This window comes from Lethenteron reissneri, chromosome 61 (assembly GCF_015708825.2).
Source record: "Lethenteron reissneri isolate LAM-NWPU_2019-01 chromosome 61, ASM1570882v1, whole genome shotgun sequence".
Lineage (NCBI taxonomy): Eukaryota > Metazoa > Chordata > Hyperoartia > Petromyzontiformes > Petromyzontidae > Lethenteron > Lethenteron reissneri.
The window spans coordinates 1,913,667-1,934,767 of record NC_083839.1 but is presented as its reverse complement, the minus strand read 5'-3'; the positions used below and the strand labels follow the sequence as shown (position 1 = coordinate 1,934,767).

The 21,101-nt window shown below is 47.1% G+C and overlaps 2 protein-coding genes and 5 non-coding genes across 10 annotated transcripts in view; 6 read left to right on the top strand and 1 right to left on the bottom strand.

Annotated features, from left to right (window-relative positions):
• The window catches only part of LOC133358188 (stAR-related lipid transfer protein 3-like), a 33,810-nt gene extending 26,068 nt beyond the window's left edge, over nucleotides 1–7,742 (bottom strand). For 2 of the 4 annotated variants that reach the window (XM_061576402.1, XM_061576403.1), the window contains exon 1: nucleotides 7,467–7,626. The gene's annotated coding sequence lies outside the window, so the exon portion shown is untranslated. Of the gene's footprint in view, nucleotides 1–7,466 lie in introns of all 4 variants that reach the window. The other 2 variants (XM_061576406.1, XM_061576404.1) reach the window with 2 other exon arrangements.
• A 1,576-nt stretch (nucleotides 7,743–9,318) lies between these two features.
• LOC133358229 (large ribosomal subunit protein uL22) lies at nucleotides 9,319–20,682 on the top strand. The gene is made up of 7 exons (XM_061576474.1): nucleotides 9,319–9,368; nucleotides 10,920–10,975; nucleotides 12,204–12,244; nucleotides 13,300–13,434; nucleotides 14,328–14,426; nucleotides 18,171–18,362; nucleotides 20,566–20,682. Exons 2-7 carry the CDS (start codon nucleotides 10,936–10,938, stop codon nucleotides 20,611–20,613), a joined length of 555 nt encoding a protein of 184 aa, XP_061432458.1. The 5' UTR covers nucleotides 9,319–9,368; nucleotides 10,920–10,935; the 3' UTR covers nucleotides 20,614–20,682.
• LOC133358423 (small nucleolar RNA SNORD58) lies at nucleotides 11,888–11,964 on the top strand. The gene has a single exon (XR_009757066.1). It is a non-coding gene; the product is annotated as a small nucleolar RNA SNORD58 (small nucleolar RNA).
• On the top strand, nucleotides 12,883–12,959 carry LOC133358433 (small nucleolar RNA SNORD58). The gene has a single exon (XR_009757075.1). It is a non-coding gene; the product is annotated as a small nucleolar RNA SNORD58 (small nucleolar RNA).
• Nucleotides 14,152–14,228, top strand: LOC133358429 (small nucleolar RNA SNORD58). The gene has a single exon (XR_009757071.1). It is a non-coding gene; the product is annotated as a small nucleolar RNA SNORD58 (small nucleolar RNA).
• Nucleotides 14,533–14,608, top strand: LOC133358430 (small nucleolar RNA SNORD58). Its single transcript, XR_009757072.1, has one exon. It is a non-coding gene; the product is annotated as a small nucleolar RNA SNORD58 (small nucleolar RNA).
• On the top strand, nucleotides 18,997–19,073 carry LOC133358428 (small nucleolar RNA SNORD58). The gene has a single exon (XR_009757070.1). It is a non-coding gene; the product is annotated as a small nucleolar RNA SNORD58 (small nucleolar RNA).
• Nucleotides 20,683–21,101: the final 419 nt, after the last annotated feature.

Sequence of the window (21,101 nt, the reverse complement as noted above, 5' to 3'; positions counted from 1 at the left end):
CGTTTCGTTTATTGTCTTTCCTCTGCACCTCCAATGAGCACGGATGGCTACTACGTACGGTGCGAAAGAAGTTCAACACACATAAACACATTTCTAGAAAATCAACTGCACACAAAGGGTAATATAACACACGACTGTTTAATCGCACTGACGAGGCACCAATCTGGAAGCGTGCATGTTAGCAACACGCTTGCACAACACATGTCAAAAACCATTTCCAGTTTACGCATACACAAACCGATTTTGACACGCTTATATTTAACTCACTGTCTGTTATATCCTCAAATCTTGTAACTCAATTTTTACCCACTTCCCAATGTGGTATCGACTGCAAACTTGGCATATTTATGTCATACTGATGACAATACTATATTCTATCATAAAAAAATATATTTTAAAATATTATTTTTGATACCTTATATTTCGGCTCGAGTCTAATTGTCCACGCTCAACTCACGTTGGCTGTAAATCACCACGGCCCCTTACGTGATGGCAAGCTTCGGGGCCACTTCCTGGAGTCGTGGAGTTCTTCCATTATTAAGAGTACGGTACATTTCATTAAAGCGTGTTTTTTTTTAAGTTTTTTTTTTTACTGCGCCGAGTCAATCCGCCGAGTCAATCCGTCGCTCCGTGTCGGTCATGGGAACAATTGAACTCGACTTCACCATGCTGGGTCAAGTGTAGAGGTTGTGAACCCAGGCCCGGTTTAGATATCGCTCCCCCCCCCTCACACTGATGTTAGTTACGCCATGGCTGGAAATCAAAACTCGGGTGGCCGGGATCGCACAGAAACCGCCGTGCCGACAGACGGGAATTGAACAGGCTACGTCTGGATTTAAATTCTGGTGGCCTAACCAATACCACGTGGCAGTGGCCCCTTCACACGCAATGTGTACGAGCTGCCTACTACGAGAACAATCTTTTATGCAAAAAAACAACGATTAAATCCATTGAACAACATTTAGTCAGGGAGTAGTGTTAAATTGTCAAACAAGAAAGGGGCCGTCCATAAATGACGTCACGCGATTTTGGACAATTTTTGACCCCCCCCATCGTCACAAAAAGTCACACCCCCCCTCAAATGACGTCACAAAGCTCTGCACCCCCCCCCCCAAAACATGCTTCAAATGGCTTTAAACTATTGTCATTGTAGTGCGTATTTAATGTGGCGCTGCACTCTGATGTTGTAGGAGAAAACATTAAAAAGTCTATTTAATTAAGTAGAACGTGTTGTCCATATTTATTTAAATTGCGCATTTTGATGTGACGTCACATTTCTCAAACCCCTTCCCCTCGTCACACATCGTCACAAACGTCTGACCCCCCCCACCTAGGTGCGTGACGTCATTTATGGACGGCCCCAAAACTCATGAATGAACAAAATCAATGCTGAGAAGTTCCTCTTTTCCGCGAGATAAAAATTCAACTCCTTCCGCCCGGTTTAACTCAAGTTTGCATATGCGCTAAATACAGCACACAGAGGCAGTTACGCGGTTGGCAAGGTGATTTTAACACATTCCTGCGGAGGGAGCTGGTAGGAACGTTGAATTGCTCGGTCAATGGCCAGGGTCAACGGCGGCGTGGTGTATTCCGCAAATATGCCCGACTGTGAGGGCGGGCACAAGCCGGCGTGAGTAGGTTAAACGTTGCGTTTTATAAGGGCACCACGGGGTGACCAGCCCCTCTCCACCCAGCCCCTCCCCACCCAGCCCCTCCCCACCCAGCCCCTCCCCACCCTCCCCTCTCCACCCAGCCCCACCCCTCCAATTTTTGGATGCACGACGGACGGACGGACACAATAATCCCCTGTGGGCTGGTGTAACCAGGAGGTTACTACCAGTAATATATACCACCGAATGATTACTCTGACTTTTTTATGTTGCACAATATCCAGAGTTTTTAAAAAAAACGTCTGAAACTTAAACGTTTTTGTTTGAGCTCGGAGATATGCCTTACGAAAGCTTTAACCTTTACAGAGTAATTCGCTGCAAGGCACGAAGGCATAACCTTAACCCGCGCCCTCCCCTCTCTCCTGAACATTCCAACCCATGGGGCTCGCTCGAACCCGGACGGGGAGGGCTAGGCAAGAACATGCCACCTACACGGCCTACAAAACTAATGATTTATTTCACGGAGCTTGTTTAAATAAATGCAGGTGTGTGTGTGTGTGATTTGCCCGGTTTAAAGAGAGATTAACCGAGTTATCTTACTAAACGCGTCCAGTCATAATAAAAGACAAAGATCCCCCGTGTAGCCTGTAACAGGCTTGGGGCAAGCGCTGTTAGCGAGTAGCGCCTATGAACGCCAGCACGGCACACGAGGGGGGGCTCGCACCACGCCCGGCCGCCTTTGTCTCCCCAGTGGCGATGTTTTACACGCCACTGCACCAGGTGCCAATATGAGGCCGAGTCGACCTAGGGGAGGGCCCAGAACTGGTTAAGATAATCGTCACCGGTGTCTCGTCAGGTTCGTAGCGCAGCGCGCTAACCGCTACCCCACCGCTCTCTGTCATAATACCAACACTAAGTGACGGTGACATCACTACGGCGCCTGTGCCAGGCTAGGTGCACTTTGAGGCTACCACGTGAAGTGTCGAAGGCTCGCTGACAGGTGGTCTCGAGGCAGATCCTGCAGGTGCCATGGGTTGGCTGACCGAGAGGACCGGTAGATACACCACCAGTTGTACCCCCCTACTGTGCCAAGCTAGGTGCAGGAGTTCTCGAGACAGACCCAGAAAGTACCATGGGTTGGCTGACCGAGATGACCGGTAGATGCACCACCAGCTGTACCCCCTATTGTGCCAGGCTAGGTGCATGAGGAGGTCTCGAGACAGGCCCAGCAAGTGCCATGGGTTGGCTGACCGAGATGACAGGTAGATACACCACCAGCTGTACCCCCTATTGTGCCAGGCTAGGTGTAGGTCTCGAGACAGACCCAGCAAGTGCCATGGGTTGGCTGACTGAGATGACCGGTAGATGTACCCCTACTGTGTCAACTTGTTGCGTTTTAGCCACCCGGCGCTCCGCCAGTTGTTGTGAGCGTCGTTCTTCTGCCCTCCGTTGTTGCTGGAGGGCGACTGCCTCAACTGCCCAGTAGCAGCGTCCCTCACGAGCCTCCTCCATCGCCCGTGTTATAACACAAACATACAATATATTTTGACTGTTGCCCCTGGGTTGCCATGATGACCCCATGTGACTTAATTCAGCCGAACATAACACGGCGAGGCGCAACAAAGGCACTTCTGATTGTCACTTGATGTTACAAAGTTGCACTGTTCAACATCAACTTTAGCGAAACGGTTGCTTCAAACGAAAAGAAATAAATACGTGACCATGTTCGCCAGTGGCAGTACAAAGTACAAATAATAAGAAAAAAAACTCGGCAACTTGCCACCATTAACACGATCCTGGCACACACAAAAACGAATATATTGTGCTATTAGCAAACGCTTCATTTCCATTAAACGAATTATTTGGTGGTGATACTGCTGCGTTGGCAGTGGTGCACACGCTCAAATGACATTCGTCAATAATGATGTGGGCCTTAAAAAATAAATTAATATCAGATGCGACGTTTTGGGTAATGGCTCAACACGTGTGCTATGAAGAACGCAAAACTCTCAATGTCTCATCAGTGCCCGACCTTATTACAGACCAATTCAGACCTTAATAATGGTCACCCCGTGCCCTTATAAATATCAACGTTCACCCTACAAAGCGAGAAACACAAATAGACAACATTGTTTTGCCCGTATCGAAACGGCTGTACGCTGTATGGGATGTGAAAATTAAATTTCCCATGTACAAGAACACGGCTAAAACTGTATGGGTTGACAGGTATGAGAATGGTTATTGCCCAAAACGTCGCACGCCGTATATTTCTACTTTTAAGGCCAGTGTTTTTCACGAATGTGTCGAGTGCTTCGATTTTATTTTTAAATCCTTTATATTAAGTTCGCTTGCTTGCTTGCGACCTTCGGTCGTTGTTTAACCCACTTCTCGTGATCCAATCGAGCTGACATTTTCCACACAGACTCGTTGTGCGAGACAATTAATGTTCGTGAAAAATGTTTTCCAAAATTTTACACTGTTTAGGGAAAACAAATTAAATATTTAATTACCAATTGCTTAATACTGGCAGACAATCATCTGACCCATAGGTGGCAGCCATCTCAAGCCAGAGGACGAGAAGACTCTAGCCGCCACGCATATAAAGGATTTATAGTGAAAAACTTTTTTTTACGGGTTATACTTGTTTGTTATTAATAAACCGTTTTAGTTTCGGGAAGAACATCTATGTGCACGGGTATATTAGCATAGGAGTGAACATTCTGCTCAGATTCATTAGGTCCAATGCCAAATAGTTTAGCCTTATTTTGCAGCCACTCATGACAAACGTGGTAAAAGGTAAATGTGTTGTTTACAGCTGCGGATGAATTTCAGGTGTGTCCTAGAGGTATTTGTTAGGCTTACGGCTCTAATTAGGGTGAGGGGTTAGGGTCAAACCTGTTATTGGGCCGAGCTATTGGTAGGCTTAAAACTATGGTCACGATTTAGGGCAAAGGTTACTGTGAGAACTATGGAAAAGGGTTAGAATGCTCTTTGAGTTCGGACTAAGGTTTTGGGTTACAGATGCTTAACCATATCCATAAGCCTGATCCTTACAGCAGCATTCACCATAATCGTAGCCCTAAGCCTAGCTGTAGCCCTAACTGTACCCCTACGTCTAGCCCAAACAATAGCCAAAAGCAAAGCAGCCTTAAACCTAATCATATTACTACTCAGCCTAACAGCAGCCTTTAACCCCGAATCCTAACCATAGCAATACGTCTCTCAGCAATCTTAACTCTAACCATATCCCCCAAACCCTAATAGATGTAGCCCTAACCATATCTCTAGTATGTCGCTTCTGCTGCTATTAGAATAATGGCCATGCCCGCAAGGCTTAGGGGCTATGGTTACATATTCTGTGGGTCTTTCGGTTAAGTCACGTAGATGGTTCAAAAAAAAATAACAAAAAACTACGACGTTTCGATCACAACACAAGCGATCGTCATCATGTGTTGTGATCAAAACGTCGTAGTTTTTTGTTATTTTCTTTGAAACATCTACGTGACTTTACCGATAGACCCAAATAATGTGAATTTCTGCAGTCACGAAAGCTTTAAGTCAAGCTATGGTTAGTGTTTTGGCTACTGTTAGGTTATGATTAATTGGGGTTTACGGTTGTTAATCTTAGGACTGAGGTTAATGTTTGTTGTTTCGTAATGAAAGTGTGTCAAGCCCAGTGTATAATTAATAAGCCACAATATGCTACAACCAACGCAATGTATATATGGGTGGTCACTGCGAAATACGTGCACCGCACTACGCTAGAACAATGGCGTTGAATGATTTCGTGTCGTCTACAATAAATTGGTGTGAAACATTGCAATGTTGCGTGTAATTATCGAGGGTAATTTTCGGCCTACTCTCGCAAGAAAGAGTGTACCCACAGTTTACCCTACCCCCCATCGATCTCTGCTGAGAGATGGATATTTTCGGACAAGAGGCAATTGCATCGTAAGAAAGCTGTCGTTTTAATTGCCACTGCGGGAGACAAACACCACAATCAGTGCTAGACATCTGTGCAAGTGCAACACACGACTTGGATCACACGATACGACAGCTACCAACGTGTTGTATTTGTGCCATTTTAGTACGAACAGTTTATTAAAACACGTAGGCTATATCATCCATATCATCGTTTTTTTGGGTTAAATCGCGTAAATATGTGTCGTTAAACCCAACACCACCCGACACTGCATGCCAATTCGTTACTAGTAGAGCAACACCGGTGTTTTAGGGAGTAAATCGACAACATTGAGCATTAACACCGAATGCCCAAGATGTTAAAGAACGCACAATCCTGTGGTATATACGTGCTACGAATCCGGGCCATACAACAATAGTTCGCTTTCCCGGCACAAGGCTTATAACATCCGTGGCGAGTAATTGAAAGCAACTCCTCTGGCTCTTAGTTTTTTTCGGGAAAAAAAGTCACGTAGTTAAACATAAATAATAGAAATAATAATAGAAATAAAATAATAAACCACTCTTTTTACCTACGTGACTTTACCGAAACAACCTAAGCGTACGATTCGTTGCAGTCACGAAAGCTTCAAATCTAGAATCAACTCCTCCTGGGCCTCCCCCTTGCAACGCCAATCCGCACTGACCAGCGTGGTGAAGTATGGTCAAAACCACCACACAGACCCCCCCCCCCATGTGTCAACACGGCATGGGGGTGAGGGAGGTCTCCATCCAGCAGTGAAGAGGATTTGTGACTATGGGGACCTCATTTGCCAGTAAAAATATGATAATTGGTTCTTTACCCTTCTATCTGGCAACAAAACTGACACCTTTTTGCAAGGAGTCATGTTTGCATAGACCGCAATACCTGCAGTCATAATACAAACAAAAGAACATAACTCTGATAAGGACAGTGCACATTATCAGAGTTATGTTCTTTTGTTTGTATTATGACTGCAGGTATTGCGGTCTATGCAAACATGACTCCTTGCAAAAAGGTGTCAGTTTTGTTGCCAGATAGAAGGGTAAAGAACCAATTATCAGGATTTGTGACCTCAAGTCCCAAACAACAGCGTGTGATAGTGGTGAACTACAGTCTAACACACACAGCACACATATTCTTGGTTCTTTCGGTAAAGTCACGTAGAAGGGAAGTAATAAAATAATAATAAAACATAATAAAATAATTCTCACGACGTTTCGGCTACAACGCAAGCAGCCGTCTTCAGGTGAAGAATGAGACACTGCCAAGCTAGGAGCTTATATATAAGCTGAGTTGGAGGTGGAAGAAGAAGAGCGCCTTGACAAAATAATATGCATATCAAGAGGAGTTTAGCATATATGGGAAATGCGTAGGAGGTGGGTGGGGGGGGGTTTCATAGTCATATTATGCCCATGCATTATGCAGGATCAACAGCACCGAGGGGGGGTGCAGTAGCATTAACAAAGGAAAATAATGTTAATTGTATGTAGCTGCAGTTACTAAACAGTACACAATAGTAGTGTACGTGGAACAGAGCCCTTTGTTAGCCTACCGAAGGCTTCCACCCCCCAACACACCGTATCGGCCTGTGCGAGTGTATAACGATACACAGTACACTATAGTAAGCATAGTGAAATCATAGTAAAACCACTGTGTAGCGTAGTAACAATGTACTTTCGTGTGAACTGTATCATCAATTTGCCTAGCGCAAGGCCTCGGATAGAAAACACCACGACGGTCAGCAACAAAAGGCACCAATTGAAGTTTGAAGAGACACGAGTTGACACCGTTTGAGGTTCTCTTTGTCTCGATGTTTGTGTGTTTATCCTAAAGCCGTCGCAATTACGGGCAAACAAACGCGGCATTGTTGTCGATGTGTTGTTAACAGGCGCGTCAAGTTGGCGTTCACTTACCAGCGCTATTCTCTCTCGCTCTCTCTCTGTGTGTGTGTGATCTTCAGCGAGGACAACAGAGAGACACCGGGGGAAGAGGCAGAGCTGAAATGTCTGAGTGAAGATGCCGGGGAAGGGAGGGAGCGAGCGAGCGATGAGTGGGGAGCGTTGTGTCCTTACCCCGGAGTCCAACTGAGATCCACGCAGGCCTCGTACGACTTAAGGAAAACAAATTGAAATCTCGCGAGACTTGGGGAAACGTGGTCAGGGTGGTTGGGGGAGGGGCTTTAAATATCGCGAGACTTGGGGAAACGTGGTCAGGGTGGTTGGGGGAGGGGCTTTAAATATCGCGAGACTTGAGGAAACGTGGTCAGGGTGGTTGGGGGAGGGGCTTTAAATATCGCGAGAACCCCGCCCCCACACGCGGTTGCTCAATGATGTCACCGCTCTGAGTTTCGAAGTCTCGCGATATTTCCTTGGCGAACGTTAAAGGAGGGTTGAATTATTCAGATATCGCGAGATCTCGCCGAAGCCCTCCCCCACCCACCCTCAACTCCTGTGGGCCAGATTTGAAGCTTTCGTGACTGCAAGGATTCATACTCTTAGTTCTTTCGGTAAAGTCACGTAGGTGAAAAATGAAATTAAAATTAATAAAATTAATAAATGAAATTAAAATTAATAAAATTAATAAAAAACATTTTCACGTAGGTAAAAATTGAAATTAAAATTAATAAAATTAATAAAAAATATTTTTTTAATTAAAATTAATAAAAAATATGTTTTATTAATTTTAATATCATTTTTTACCTACGTGACTTTACCGAAAGAACTAAGAGTATGAATCCTGTGGGCCAGCCCGGTTGTCGATGATGTCACCGCATTGATTTGTAAGTCTCGCGATAATTCGGTTCAAGATATCGCGATATTTCGTATTGCACGCCTGTCAACCCGTGCGATTTAACCCCGTATTCTTTGTACAGGGGCCGTCCATAAATGACGTCACGCACCTAGGGGGGGGGGGGGGGTCAGACATTTGTGACGATGTGTGACGAGGGGGGGGGGGTTGAGAAATGTGACGTCACATCAAAATGCGCAACTTTAAATAAATATAGACAACACGTTCTACTTAATAAAAAATACTTTTAAATAAATGTTTTCTCCTACAACATCAGAGTGCAGCGCCACATTAAATACGCACTACAATGACAATAGTTTAAAGCCATTTGAAGCATAATTTAATGTGGGGGGGGGGGGGCAGAGCTTTGTGACGTCATATTTGAGGGGGGTCTGACTTTTTGTGACGCAGTGTGACGGGGGGGGGGGTCAAAAATCGTCCAAAATCGCGTGACGTCATTTGTCATTTATGGACGGCCACTAAGTGTACTAGTGGTGAGTGCAGTGGTGAGTGTACAAGTGGTGAGTGTCTATTTGTGTTTCTCCCTTGTGATGGGACTTTGTATGATGAACGTTGAGATTTATAAGGGCACAGGGTGACCACTGCGGCTTTAATTGTTCTGTAAACACATTCCTGCGGAGGGAGCTGGTAGGAACGTTGGGTTGCTCGGTCAATGCCAGGGTTAACGGCGGCGTGGTGTATTCCGCAAATATGCCCGACTGTGAGGGCGGGCACAAGCCGGCGTGAGTAGGTTAAACGTTGAGTTTTATAAGGGCACCCCGGGGTGACCAGCCCCTCCCCACCCAGCCCCCACCCAACCCCACCCTCCACACCCAGCCCCTCCCCACCCTCCCCACCCAGCCCCTCCCCACCCTCCCCTCTCCACTCCCAAGTCTCGCGATACTCAGCCTCGATCGGCTCCTCTCGTTCTCGCGAGACTTGGACGCCACCACCCCCTCCACACACACAGGGGGTGCTCGTTATCCCACAAGACACCGCGCCACCCCCTCCTTTTCCGGCGGCTCGAGGTAATGGCGGCTACGTTGCGTTGCTCTCCTCCGACTCAATCCGATGTAATCCGCCGTCATTAAGGCCGCGCTTGCTCTCCATTTCGCGATGCTTGTGCGCGGGAGTAAGTTAGCTTTTTAGGGCGATGGCGTACGACGCGGCGTTTCGTGATTACGCTTCTTCGCGACGTTATTCTGTACGTGTGTGTGTGTTTTTGGGTTTCGTACAATCATACTCCGGCTTTGTGGCGATGTGAATTATATCGCTTAACACTTTATTAAACCTGTGTTGGTTAGTGCGCGGCGTCTCGGGCGACTTTCACGGAGGCGATAAACAAAAACACATTTTAAGTGCCGCTGTGGACATTGCGAGATGTGGAAATTATCGTGCCGAGCAGTTTCGGGGCCTATGGGTCGCTATGCCGGATAAGCCTGCGCGACCGGCTGGAACGTTCGGCATGGGTTGTTGGCCACAGCGGCGAGCAAGGGTCGCCAACCAGAGTATTAAGAAAGAGCCTCAATGCGAGATGTTAAGGAGAGTGGGTCTCCTTAACAATATCACGGAGCAGTTTCCCTAAAAGAGGCGTATGTTGGTCTAGGCAGTGGTTGAGATGGTAATGCATGGCAGAGACCCTTGGTGTAGCACAAGCACGAATATTAGGTTGTTGTAGGTTACTATGCGTGATCATCTCGGTGGTTGTGAAAATGTACGCGATGTTAATCCCAGATCAACCCATTCAAAGTGGGCTTTCCGGTTGAGAGGATGCCTAACGTGGGTACAGCAAGCGTTTGTAAATCCACTGCTGGATGAATGCCAACCAGCGTCGCTGCGTGGTTCCTGTTTAGCTATTTGGCCGCAATCCACTTAAAGGGATGGAGATGTTTGTATGACTCCTGCACGCCGTTGTGCGCTGTGTACGTGTTTCTGCCGTGTTATTTGCGTGTTTTGTAATTGTGGTTACCCTTGCGAATGAGGCCGTTTTTGACATCGGCGAGTTGGCTATCGCAAGGTTGAAACCGATCAACTTAAAAGCTCGAGTGGCGTCGAGATCACATTTGCACGAAGCCAGCAAGCCGATTGATGTAGGACGGCTTTAAAGTCAAAACCGTAAGCGAATAGGAGGCATTTTCACTTGCCACGAGGCGTGACCCATGAATATCGGTAGGATCTTCTTGTCGCTTGGATCCGTACCAGGGCACACTCCCAAGGTGTAGTGTGTGTTAGGCAACTGGTCACACAGGTGTGGTGGGTCACCAGTGACGATAATTTGAACGGGTCCTGGGCCTCGCCTAGATCGACTCAACCTCAAATGAGTAACCGGTGGTGGCGTGTAAATATCGCCAGTTCGGGAGACAAAGGCGGCCGTGCGTGGTGTTGGCCACCCTTTTCCAGTGTTCTGGTATCTCATAGTTGCTCGCAAACAGCACAGTCTGCTGCTGGCTATACGGGGGGGGTTGGGGGGCTCTTTGGTGGATCAAGAGGACCTTTTATGTGGTTAAGAGGTGTTCCCCTATTGTATTTTCTGCCCGATGTTGACCCACGGTTTTGTTTAAATGTTGTGCCCAAAACAGACCCTGAGTCAGGAAGATGGGGCGCTACTCCTTGGACCCCGAGAATCCCACCAAATGTAAGTCTCGCCGCGGGGTGGGACCGCACCAACTCGTTCACCTTCATGCTCTTTAGTTCTTTCGGTAAAGTCACGTAGGTAAGAAAGAAATAAAAATTTATATAAAATAAAAAATCACGACGTTTCGGAGGCAACGCAAGTCTCCGTCATCAGGTGGGACCGTCACAGCTAAATTTGCTGCATCAAGTGAGGCAAATCTGGCTGTGAGGGTCCCACCTGATGACGGAGACTTGTGTTGCCTCTGAAACGTCGTGATTTTTATTATTTATTAATTTTCATTTCATTTTTTACCTACGTGACTTTACCGAAAGAACTAAGAGTATGAATCCTTGCAGTCACGAAAGCTTCAAATCGTTCACCTTCCTCTGCAGACCTCATTTCGTTCCGTCTCCAGCTCATTCACCATTCGATTCTACCTCCTGTCACTTCATTCCCTACACTCTTCTTCTTGGTTCTTTCGGTAAAGTCACGTAGAAGGGAAATAATAAAATAATCAAAATAAAACATAATAAAATAATTCTCACGACGTTTCGGCCACAAGGTCCTCAGGTGAAGAACAGGTCTGTCGGAAAGACAGCTCATTCAGACGCTGTCTTTCCGACAGACCTGTTCTTCACCTGAGGAACGTCTGCTTGCGTTGTGGCCGAAACGTCGTGAGAATTATTTTATAATGTTTTATTATTATTTTTTTTTTTTTATTATTATTATTTTATTATTTCCCTTCTACGTGACTTTACCGAAAGAACCAATAAGATGAATCCCTGCAGTCACGAAAGCTTCAAATTGATCCCTACACTCGGTGTCATCGTCCAAGACACTGCCATCCTCCATAAAACTTTTCTCTCCGCTTCGTTCTCCGCAACACTGTAGTGTTGGATGGTGCAGGGAGTGGGCTCGTCCCAGCAGCATGGGTTGCAATGATGACCAACTTAGGACACCTTTGGATTGACCGTGAAAATAACAACTGCGTTACCATTCCTCTGAGCAGCCCCTCTGTTTGCGTGCCCTGAACCCGCTATGGGTGGCTGAAAAGTGGCCAGTACTGCACCTCTTCTGATCTCTAATCTTGTTGTGTCTGCGTGTGTGCACGTGGTTTTTGCGTGTGTTTTATCCTGTGTGGTCTACCCATGTGTGCCTGTGTTCGCTTGTATGTCCGTGTTTGTGCGTGTCTACACCTGTGTGTACGCGTGTTACCCCCCCACCCCCTACTTGTGTTTTCACGCCACAGCCTGCAAGGCCAGGGGATCAAATCTCCGCGTCCATTTCAAGGTAAGAATTTGCTAGAGCCACATTTTTTTGCGTTTGGTAGTTGCCGATACCAACATCATTATCATCGTCACTGCTGGAATGAAGGCACCTCCATGCTGTTGCCATCCCCTATAACGTCCTGCGATGCTGCAGTCCATCCCGTTTGCCACAACACGGTGTTAATATTGGAATGTGCTACTTTGAAAGCCTCGCTGAATCTTAAGACTCAGTTTTTGGAAAATTAAATGAATTTTTTTTGTTCTTTAACAGAAATCAAGTCCAAGTTGTTTTTTTATAACTTAGCGAGAACTCGAGAAAGACCGTGATTAGTTTAATTATAGTGACCTGGGACACCAGTGGCAAACAAAATTAAAACACAGCAATGAAGCAAACTGAAATATGCACAAGAAGACCCATGTCTCATGCAAATGAAATACATGATGTAAGGTATTCGCATACTACTAGCCATTGTCATTTAAAAGATGTTTCCAATAAGACTTATTTGTTAATAACAAAAACATTTGCCTGGATAATCCCTTGAGTTGTTATTTAGCAATTGAAACTAGACTTCTGTGCATTTCCAAGGTTGTTGAATTATGTTTGAGAGAAAACGTGCATAGTTTTGTCTTTCACCACGTGCACGCACGCGTCTCTTCGAGTGGCCATGATGACCAGCTTAGGACACCTTTGGATTCACCGTGAAAACAACCTCAGCGTTACCAAATGGCTGAGCCACTCGAAGGCAGGCGGTTTGTGTTGCGATGGTAGATCGTGTTTGGGGTGCATGCTTATGTGAGCAATTAGCGTGGTTAAAGCAACAATTGTACATGGTTGAACAACAGTCAATGGAATCGCCAGCCAAACAGGACACTGATGCTTGTCCGCTTTATTAGAGTATTTTGCTGCTATGCATTTCCACGTGATCGGCCACTTAGTTGAGCTCTCATTTGTGGCCAGATCGCTCTCTGAAAAAGCTATGTAGCTCGGTGACACTTTAACTTGTAAAATAAAAAAAAAAATTATTGTGAAGTTCCTTAATCAGATTGTTGTTGATTGAATGCTTTTGTTTTGACCAGAACACCCGTGAGACCGCACACACCATCAAGGGCATGCACATCCGCAAGGCAACCAAGTACCTGAAGGATGTGGTCCTCATGAAGCAGTGCGTCCCTTTCCGTCGCTACAACGGTGGCGTGGGCCGCTGTGCCCAGGTGAGACACCGGTTTCTTTAGCTTTTTACTGACGTCGGGCGCGTTACCCGTACGTGCGTGGGCCTGAGTCGTTTAAGAGACTTGAGAGAAGGCGGGCTGTGCACTTGCATTGCAGGCGTTCGACGGTTTGATTCCGTCTTGCTGTCGTAGCAGTGGAAACATTGGGGAAAGTTTCTTACATATGCCTGCCTGTGCCCATCAATGGGGGCGCCATAGTCGAAGGGTAAGGGTGGTGAGGTAAAGTGTGGGTACTCTACCCCCCTCCCTTCATGCAAGAGTAGATCCAATATACCTGATGACGGAGACTTGTGTTGCCTCCGAAACGGCGTGATTTTTATTTTATTTTACTTTTATTAATTTTAATTTTTTACCTACGTGACTTTACCGAAAAGAACCTACCTAAGAGTATGAATCTTTGCAGTCACGAAAGCTTCAAATCTAGAATCCAATATACCCTCTAAGGGCATTTTTGCACCGTACCTTATCGTGGAGGCCCTTCTGCCAGCAGTGGCAGTGAGCAAGAACTTGCAGGGATGCACCTTTGTTAGACACTGCTTAATGACGGAGTTGCGGAGGAATGTTTTACACCTACATCTACTAGGTTATGATGAAAAGAAAACCCACGTGAGAATAATTCCTTCATTTTAAGAGAAGTGCGAGGGGGAGATGGACCTGGCATATTGTGTTCCGCCACGCACCGACGCGCGTTGCTTCGAGTGGCCATGATGACCAACTTAGGACACCTTTGGATTCACCGTGAAAACAACCTCAGCGTTACCAAACGGCTGAGCCACTCGAAAGCAACAGGGCCGCGTTTGCGTTGGGTGGCACTTGTCGCACCGATTTTTTGTGCTGATCGTGTGCGTGTGCTCGTGCGTGTGATCGTCCTTCAGGCCAAAGCATGGGACTGGACACAGGGCCGTTGGCCCAAGAAGAGCGCCGAGTTCCTCCTGCAGCTGCTCAAGAACGCCGAGAGCAACGCTGAGTTCAAGGTGAGGTGCAAGGTGGTCGTGGTGGGGGGGATTGGGGGGACACGGTCGGAGCCGCGAGTGGGGCGCGAGGGGAGGGTTGGGTCGGGGTTGCGGCCGTCGCTTCGAGTGGCCATGATGACCAGCTTAGGACACCTTTGGATTCACCGTGAAAACAACCTCAGCGTTACCAATGGCTGAGCCACTCGAGTGCAGACGTTGGCCGTGGTGGGGTGGGCGGTGGTTGTGCTGGTTGCGGTCTGGTCACGTTCGCCACTGTCGTTCCCCCCCACCGTCTGACCCTCGATTGGATGAGTCGTGTGGTGGTCGAACAACCTTCGCTACTCCGCGAGTTGTCGCCATTCAAGGTTCTCGGCACGCATCACGAATCTATACTCTCTTCTACTTGCCTTGTTTGTATCACCGCGATCTTGTTTCCTATTTACTGCCTCGTTAGTTCCTTGAGCCTCAACCTAACAGCATTGTGATGGAGGTTATACTTGTGGCCGGTGTGTTTGGTGGTTGTTTAACCGGTGATTGGGTTCCAAGATTATGTACATGACTAGCTGTACTACCCGGCTTCGCCCGGGACTTGTATCTACCACGGCCGGCCGCCTTTGTCTCCCCAGTGGCGATGTTAATACGCTACAGCAGTTACTCGTTTGAGGCAGAGTCGACCTAGGGGAGGTTCAAATAATCGTCACCGGTGGTGGCCGTGAGCGGGAATCGAACTGGGTTTGCCGTGTTGGTAGCGCAGCGTAGCGTTAAGCACTACACCCACCGCTCCTCACACACCACACACGCACACACACAGACACACACACAGACACACACACACAGACACAGGCAGCACGCTAAGCACTACACTACCGTTCCCCCTACACAACACACGCGCGCGCGTCCATAGGTACACATACACGCGCTTGCTGCAGACACACACGACTTTCAGGGTGCGTACGGCAGTAAACGACTGAAATAATAAAGCGGCAATGCTGTGTAAGGAACGCCTTAGACCCGCATTACACATTTGTGTAATGCGAGCGTAAACACACAAACACACACGAACACATACACAATACACACACACATACATGCAGACACACAGACAGACACATAACACACATACATACACACACATACAAACACAGAAACACATACACACACATACATAGACACACACATACACATCCACAGACGTACATACACACATACAGGCACGCAGACATACACATAAACACATACAAAAAAACCCACATACATACACACACACATACATACACACAAACACATGCACACACATACATACACACATGCATACAGACACACAGACATACACATAAACACATACACATGACCCGGCTTCGCCCGGGACTTGGATCTACCACGCCCGGCCGCCTTTGTCTCCCAAGTGCCGATGTTAATACGCCACACCAGTTACTCGTTTGAGGCTGAGTGGACCTAGGGGAGGTTCAAATAATCGTCACCGGTGGTGGCCGTGAGCGGGAATCGAACTCGGTTCGCCGGGTTGGTAGCGCAGCGTAGCGTTAAGCACTACACCCACCGCTCCTCACACACCACACACGCACAGACACACACACAGACACACGCAGACACACACAGACAGACACAGACAGACACACACACACACAGACACACAGACAGCACGCTAAGCACTACACTACCGCTCCCCACACACCACACACGCACACACACAGACACACACACAGACACACGCAGACACACACAGACAGACACACACAGACACAGACAGCACGCTAAGCACTACACTACCGTTCCCCCTACACAACACACGCGCGCGCGTCCATAGGTACACATACACGCGCTTGCTGCAGACACACACGACTTTGAGGGTGCGTAAGGCAGTAAACGACTGAAAAAATCAAGCGGCAATGCTGTGCGAGGAACGCCTTAGACCAGCAACACATTTGTGTAATGCGAGCGTAAACACACAAACACATACACACACATACACACACATACACACAAACACATACACACACATACATACACACAGACATACACATACACACAAACACACACATACATGCACACAAACACATACACAATACACACATACATGCAGACACAGACAGACACATAACACACATACATACACACACATACATACACAAAAACACATACACATACATAGACACACACATACATACACACAAACACATGCACACACGTACATACACACATACATAGAGACACGCAGACATACACATAAAGACATAAAAAAACCCACATACATACACACACACATACACACAAACACATACATACACATACACACATACATAGAGACACACAGACATACACATAAACACAAACACACATACACATGACCCGGCTTCGCCCGGGACTTGGATCCACGATGCCCCGCCGCCTTTGTCTCCCCAGTGACGATGTTCACACACGACAGCAGTTACGCTTTTGAGGCTGAGTGGACCTAGGGGAGGGCCAGGTCCGTTTCAAATAATCGTCAGCGGTGGTGGGCGTGAGTTGGAATCGAACTGGGGTCGCTCAAGCAGCTTAATGACTGTTTGTACAAAGAACATATAAAGAATCGATTATAATAACCAGGCTACAGTCCACATTATAGACTGCCAGTACACGCAGTCAGCTTCATAAGCAGGCTAGAGTGTACATGATAGAGTGGCAGTACGCTCACCGAGCTTAATAAGCAGGCTACAGTGTACATGATAGACTGGCAGTACGCTCACCCAGCTTAATGAGTATTTGTACAGTGAACATTAAAGTAATCGATTGTTGGCGCGTTGGGTTTAAAAGTAATATTAATAGCACACATTGTGGTGGGGGTGTAGTGAAGAGTAGGAAAAGCTTTGATGAATTTACCTCAGAGTGGCGTGGTGGGTGTCGAGGTCTAGTAGCGTGCAAAGCCTGCGGCCTCGCCTAAAATTGTCGGCTTGGAAGAGGCAGGGTACGGGTGGCGTTCCTTCCCCCCCCCCTAGCGCTCCAACAATACTGTGTAATGGCTATTATTTAATTAAATACGGAGCTTATGAAAGTGGCGAAGGCGTGGCTAGCCGTTGCCAGGTCCAATGAAAGCGGCGAAGGCGTGGCTAGCCGTTGCCAGGGGCAACCGCCGTCCAATGAAAGTGCGTATGGGCCGAAATACACACACAGACAGACAGACATGAACGATTTTATATATATAGATTGCTGTCTTCAAATGTTTCTTACAACCCACTGACGTTATATTATTGTACAGTATTATAGTACTTTTGGATTTGTAGCTGGTATTAGTGGTTGTTATATTGGTGGCTGGGTGGTTGTTGGTGATTGAGGTGCTAGTTTTTACAAGTGGATGCTTGTTGGTGCTGTTGATTGTTAAACATTACGCTGAAGGTACCAGTTGGTGAGTTGTGGTGGTTTGGTAGTGCTGATGGTTGCTACACCTATCGAAAGTTCTTTATTGCTGCCGCACCTTCTCACTCACCCCCCCTCTCACTTCCCCACTCACACATGACCCACACCGCTCCTCGCCCACACTACTACTCTCACTTGCCCACTCACACTTCCTTTCCCCAACACTCCTCTTACACCACTCCTCACCTGCTCCTCACACACTCGCACCTCTCCTCCAAACCGTGCTAATCCTCGCCCCTGATTAGCACGGTTGGCTACTCACGGCGCAAAAGATGTCCAACACACGTGACGTATGAGCCGCTCGTCTCGCATCCTCTCGCTCACACTGGCCTTGCGTGTGCCCACCCGCCGCAGGGCCTGGACGTGGACTCCCTGGTGATCGAGCACATCCAGGTGAACAAGGCCCCCCACATGAGGCGCCGCACGTACCGCGCGCACGGACGCATCAACCCCTACATGAGCTCGCCGTGCCACATCGAGCTGATCCTCACCGAGAAGGAGCACGTCGTGCCCAAGCCAGAGGAGGAGGCGGCCGCCAAGAAGAAGGTGAGCACAGCCGTCGCGCGGCGTGGGCCCCCTCGCCATAACCCTCGTCGCTCTCGCCGAAGCCCTTGTCCTCACCGTAGTCGTCGTCCTAACCACCTAGCCCTCGACCTCACCGTAGTCCTCGCCACCTAGCCCTTGACCTCACTGTAGTCCTCACCACCTAGCCCTCGACCTCACTAGTCGTCCTCACCACCTAGCCCTCGACCTCACCGTTCAACTCGTCCTCACCATCGCCATCAATCTTAATTTGGAGCTTTCGTGACTGCAGGAATTACTCGTTGGTTCTTTCGGTAAAGTCACGTATGTGTGCCGATGTGTGCTCTCTCTATGTATCTTTGTGATATCTGCCTGCTTATGTGTCTGTCTATAGTTTTCTGGTTAGATTTTTGTTGCTATTTCTTTTATACCTGATGATGATGATGATGATTGCTTGTGTTGCAATCGAAACGTCGTAGTATGCTATTATTAAATTTATTATTTTATCTTCATACGTGACTTTACCGTAGCCATCGGCGGGGGGGCGGGGGGGTGAGGCTGCCATCCTCACCACAGCGCTTGTACTCACCCTCAGTGGGGGGGTGATATCCCGAGTGCTGCCCCCCCCCCACCTGTCTGGCGCGTGCGTCGCTTCGAGTGGCCATGATGACCAACTTAGGACACCTTTGGATTCACCGTGAAAACAACCTCAGCGTTACCAAACGGCTGAGCCACTCGAGACGCACGTGTCCACATGGGGACCCGCCACCCCCCCTCCCTCCCTCAACCCTTGGGGCTTGAGCTTCAGAGTTTCCAAAGAGGCTTTAGCAAATCCACAAGCTGTGCATTGGAAGCGTCGTGGAAGGAGGCTGGGAGAGTATTTTATGAGCGTTCACGAACGTCAACACATTCTAAATGTTGCATAAGGGGGTCAACAGGCTGGAACCAGTGGTGTAAATCCCACGTGTCCCTGTTGTAGGGAACACGTTGCTCAATACAAACACTAAGTGTGCAACATGGGACCTCCTTTGCCAGTTGGAAATATGAGAATAGTTTTTCCCCTTTTTTCTGGCAACGGGTTCAGATGTTAAAACGCCAAACTGAAACCTTTTACGAGGAATCATGTCTGCGTTAAGCACAATACTTGTGGTCAGAATGCAAACACTCCCACTTGAGCGAAAAAAAAATTCTTGCTGTGGTGTTTTCCCACCTGATGATGATTGCTTGTGTTGCAATCAAGCGTCGTGATTTGTTTTTATTATATTTCTACCTACGTGACTTTACTGAAAGAACAAAAGAGAATGGATTCCTGCAGTCACGGAAGCTTCAAATCAAGATAAAAAACATACTATGATAAATATATGCATCGTCTTTGAAACTGATTGGTCCACACCAGAGACAGCGTTCTTTCAAGCCTCGTCTCTGTTCGAACAAGAAAGCTGTCTTTGGTGTGGACCAATCGGTTCCAAAGACAATGCATATATTATCAGTGTTTTGTTTGCATTCTGACCACAAGTATTGTGGTTAACACAGACATAATTCCTTCTAAAAGGTTTCTGTTTGGTGTTTTAACATCTTAACACCTGTTTTGTTGCCAGAAAAAAGGGGAAAACCTATTCTCAAACACAAAGTGGTTCGTGATAGGTTTTTACCCTTTAAACTGGTACAAAAACAGACACCTTTATACAAGGCATCATGTTTGCAATAACCACAACACAAGCAGTCAAAATGCAAACAAAAAGAAACAACTCTGATAAAGATATGCACTGTCCTTGAAGTTGATTGGTCCACACCCGAGACAACTTCTCTTAGTTTTTGTACCAGTTTAAAGGGTAAAAACCTATTACTATATTTTGCCACTGGTAAAGGTCTCATAGTATACAAAGTGGTTACTTTCATTGACCCCCCCCCCCCCCAAGGAGGGGAGGGGATTAGGGGGTGAAGATAACCACATAGGGTATTTGAATCTGTAACTTCCCAATTACGAGACTTCCTCGAACTATAACTCGAGACCAAACTGGAATATCTTGAGACGGGGGCTTAAACCTGAAATCGCCTGTGCGCTTGACTAACTGTGTTTGGGGAGTCTCCTTCGGGGGGTAGAGGGGAAGGAGGAAGAAGATTGTGATATTTAATTTTGCCTACGTGAAAAAAACTGCACACCCTGCTTGTCTCGCTCTGCGTGTGTTATTTGCAGTTCTGACTTTATCCGTTTTTGCCACCACAGGTTTCTCAGAAGAAGCTGAAGAAACAGAAGCTCATGGCCCGGGAATAGACATCTCCCACCAGTCCTTGTCGATTTAATAAACACCTTAACTGAAAATAAACATTAAGTGGTCACGTATACATATGTGCATCTGTTTTGTTTCCCTTGAGACGGATCGGTATATAATCATCTGCAGTGACTTGGACATGCATCTGGAGTGAAGACACGGGAGTCGCGATGTGGATGCCTGGGATGGTTCTCAACATTATTTGGACTTTCCAAATGTACACCAATGCTCTTTGGGTATTTGGTGTGGTAACTTAAGGGTTGATGCCCGTACTTCCAATTTTATAGATCTTCACGGCTTTTACACTGAGACCTCCTTTACCAGTGGCAAATATAGTAATGGGTTTTTACCCTTTCAACTGGTGCAAAACTGACACCTCTTTATACAAGGCATGTTTGCAATAACCACAACACAAGCGGTCAAATGCAAACAAGAAACAACTCTGATGATAATGATATGCACTGTCTTGAGGTTGATTGGTCCACACCCG

What these genes read in the sequence shown, in the direction of transcription:
- LOC133358229 (XM_061576474.1), top strand. Translation starts at nt 10,936, where the DNA reads ATGGGGCGCTACTCCTTGGACCCCGAGAATCCCACCAAAT. An exon ending in CCCCGAGAATCCCACCAAAT is followed by an intron (nt 10,976 to 12,203) that starts GTAAGTCTCGCC and finishes TTCACGCCACAG; the next exon opens with CCTGCAAGGCCAGGGGATCA. An exon ending in GCGTGGGCCGCTGTGCCCAG is followed by an intron (nt 13,435 to 14,327) that starts GTGAGACACCGG and finishes ATCGTCCTTCAG; the next exon opens with GCCAAAGCATGGGACTGGAC.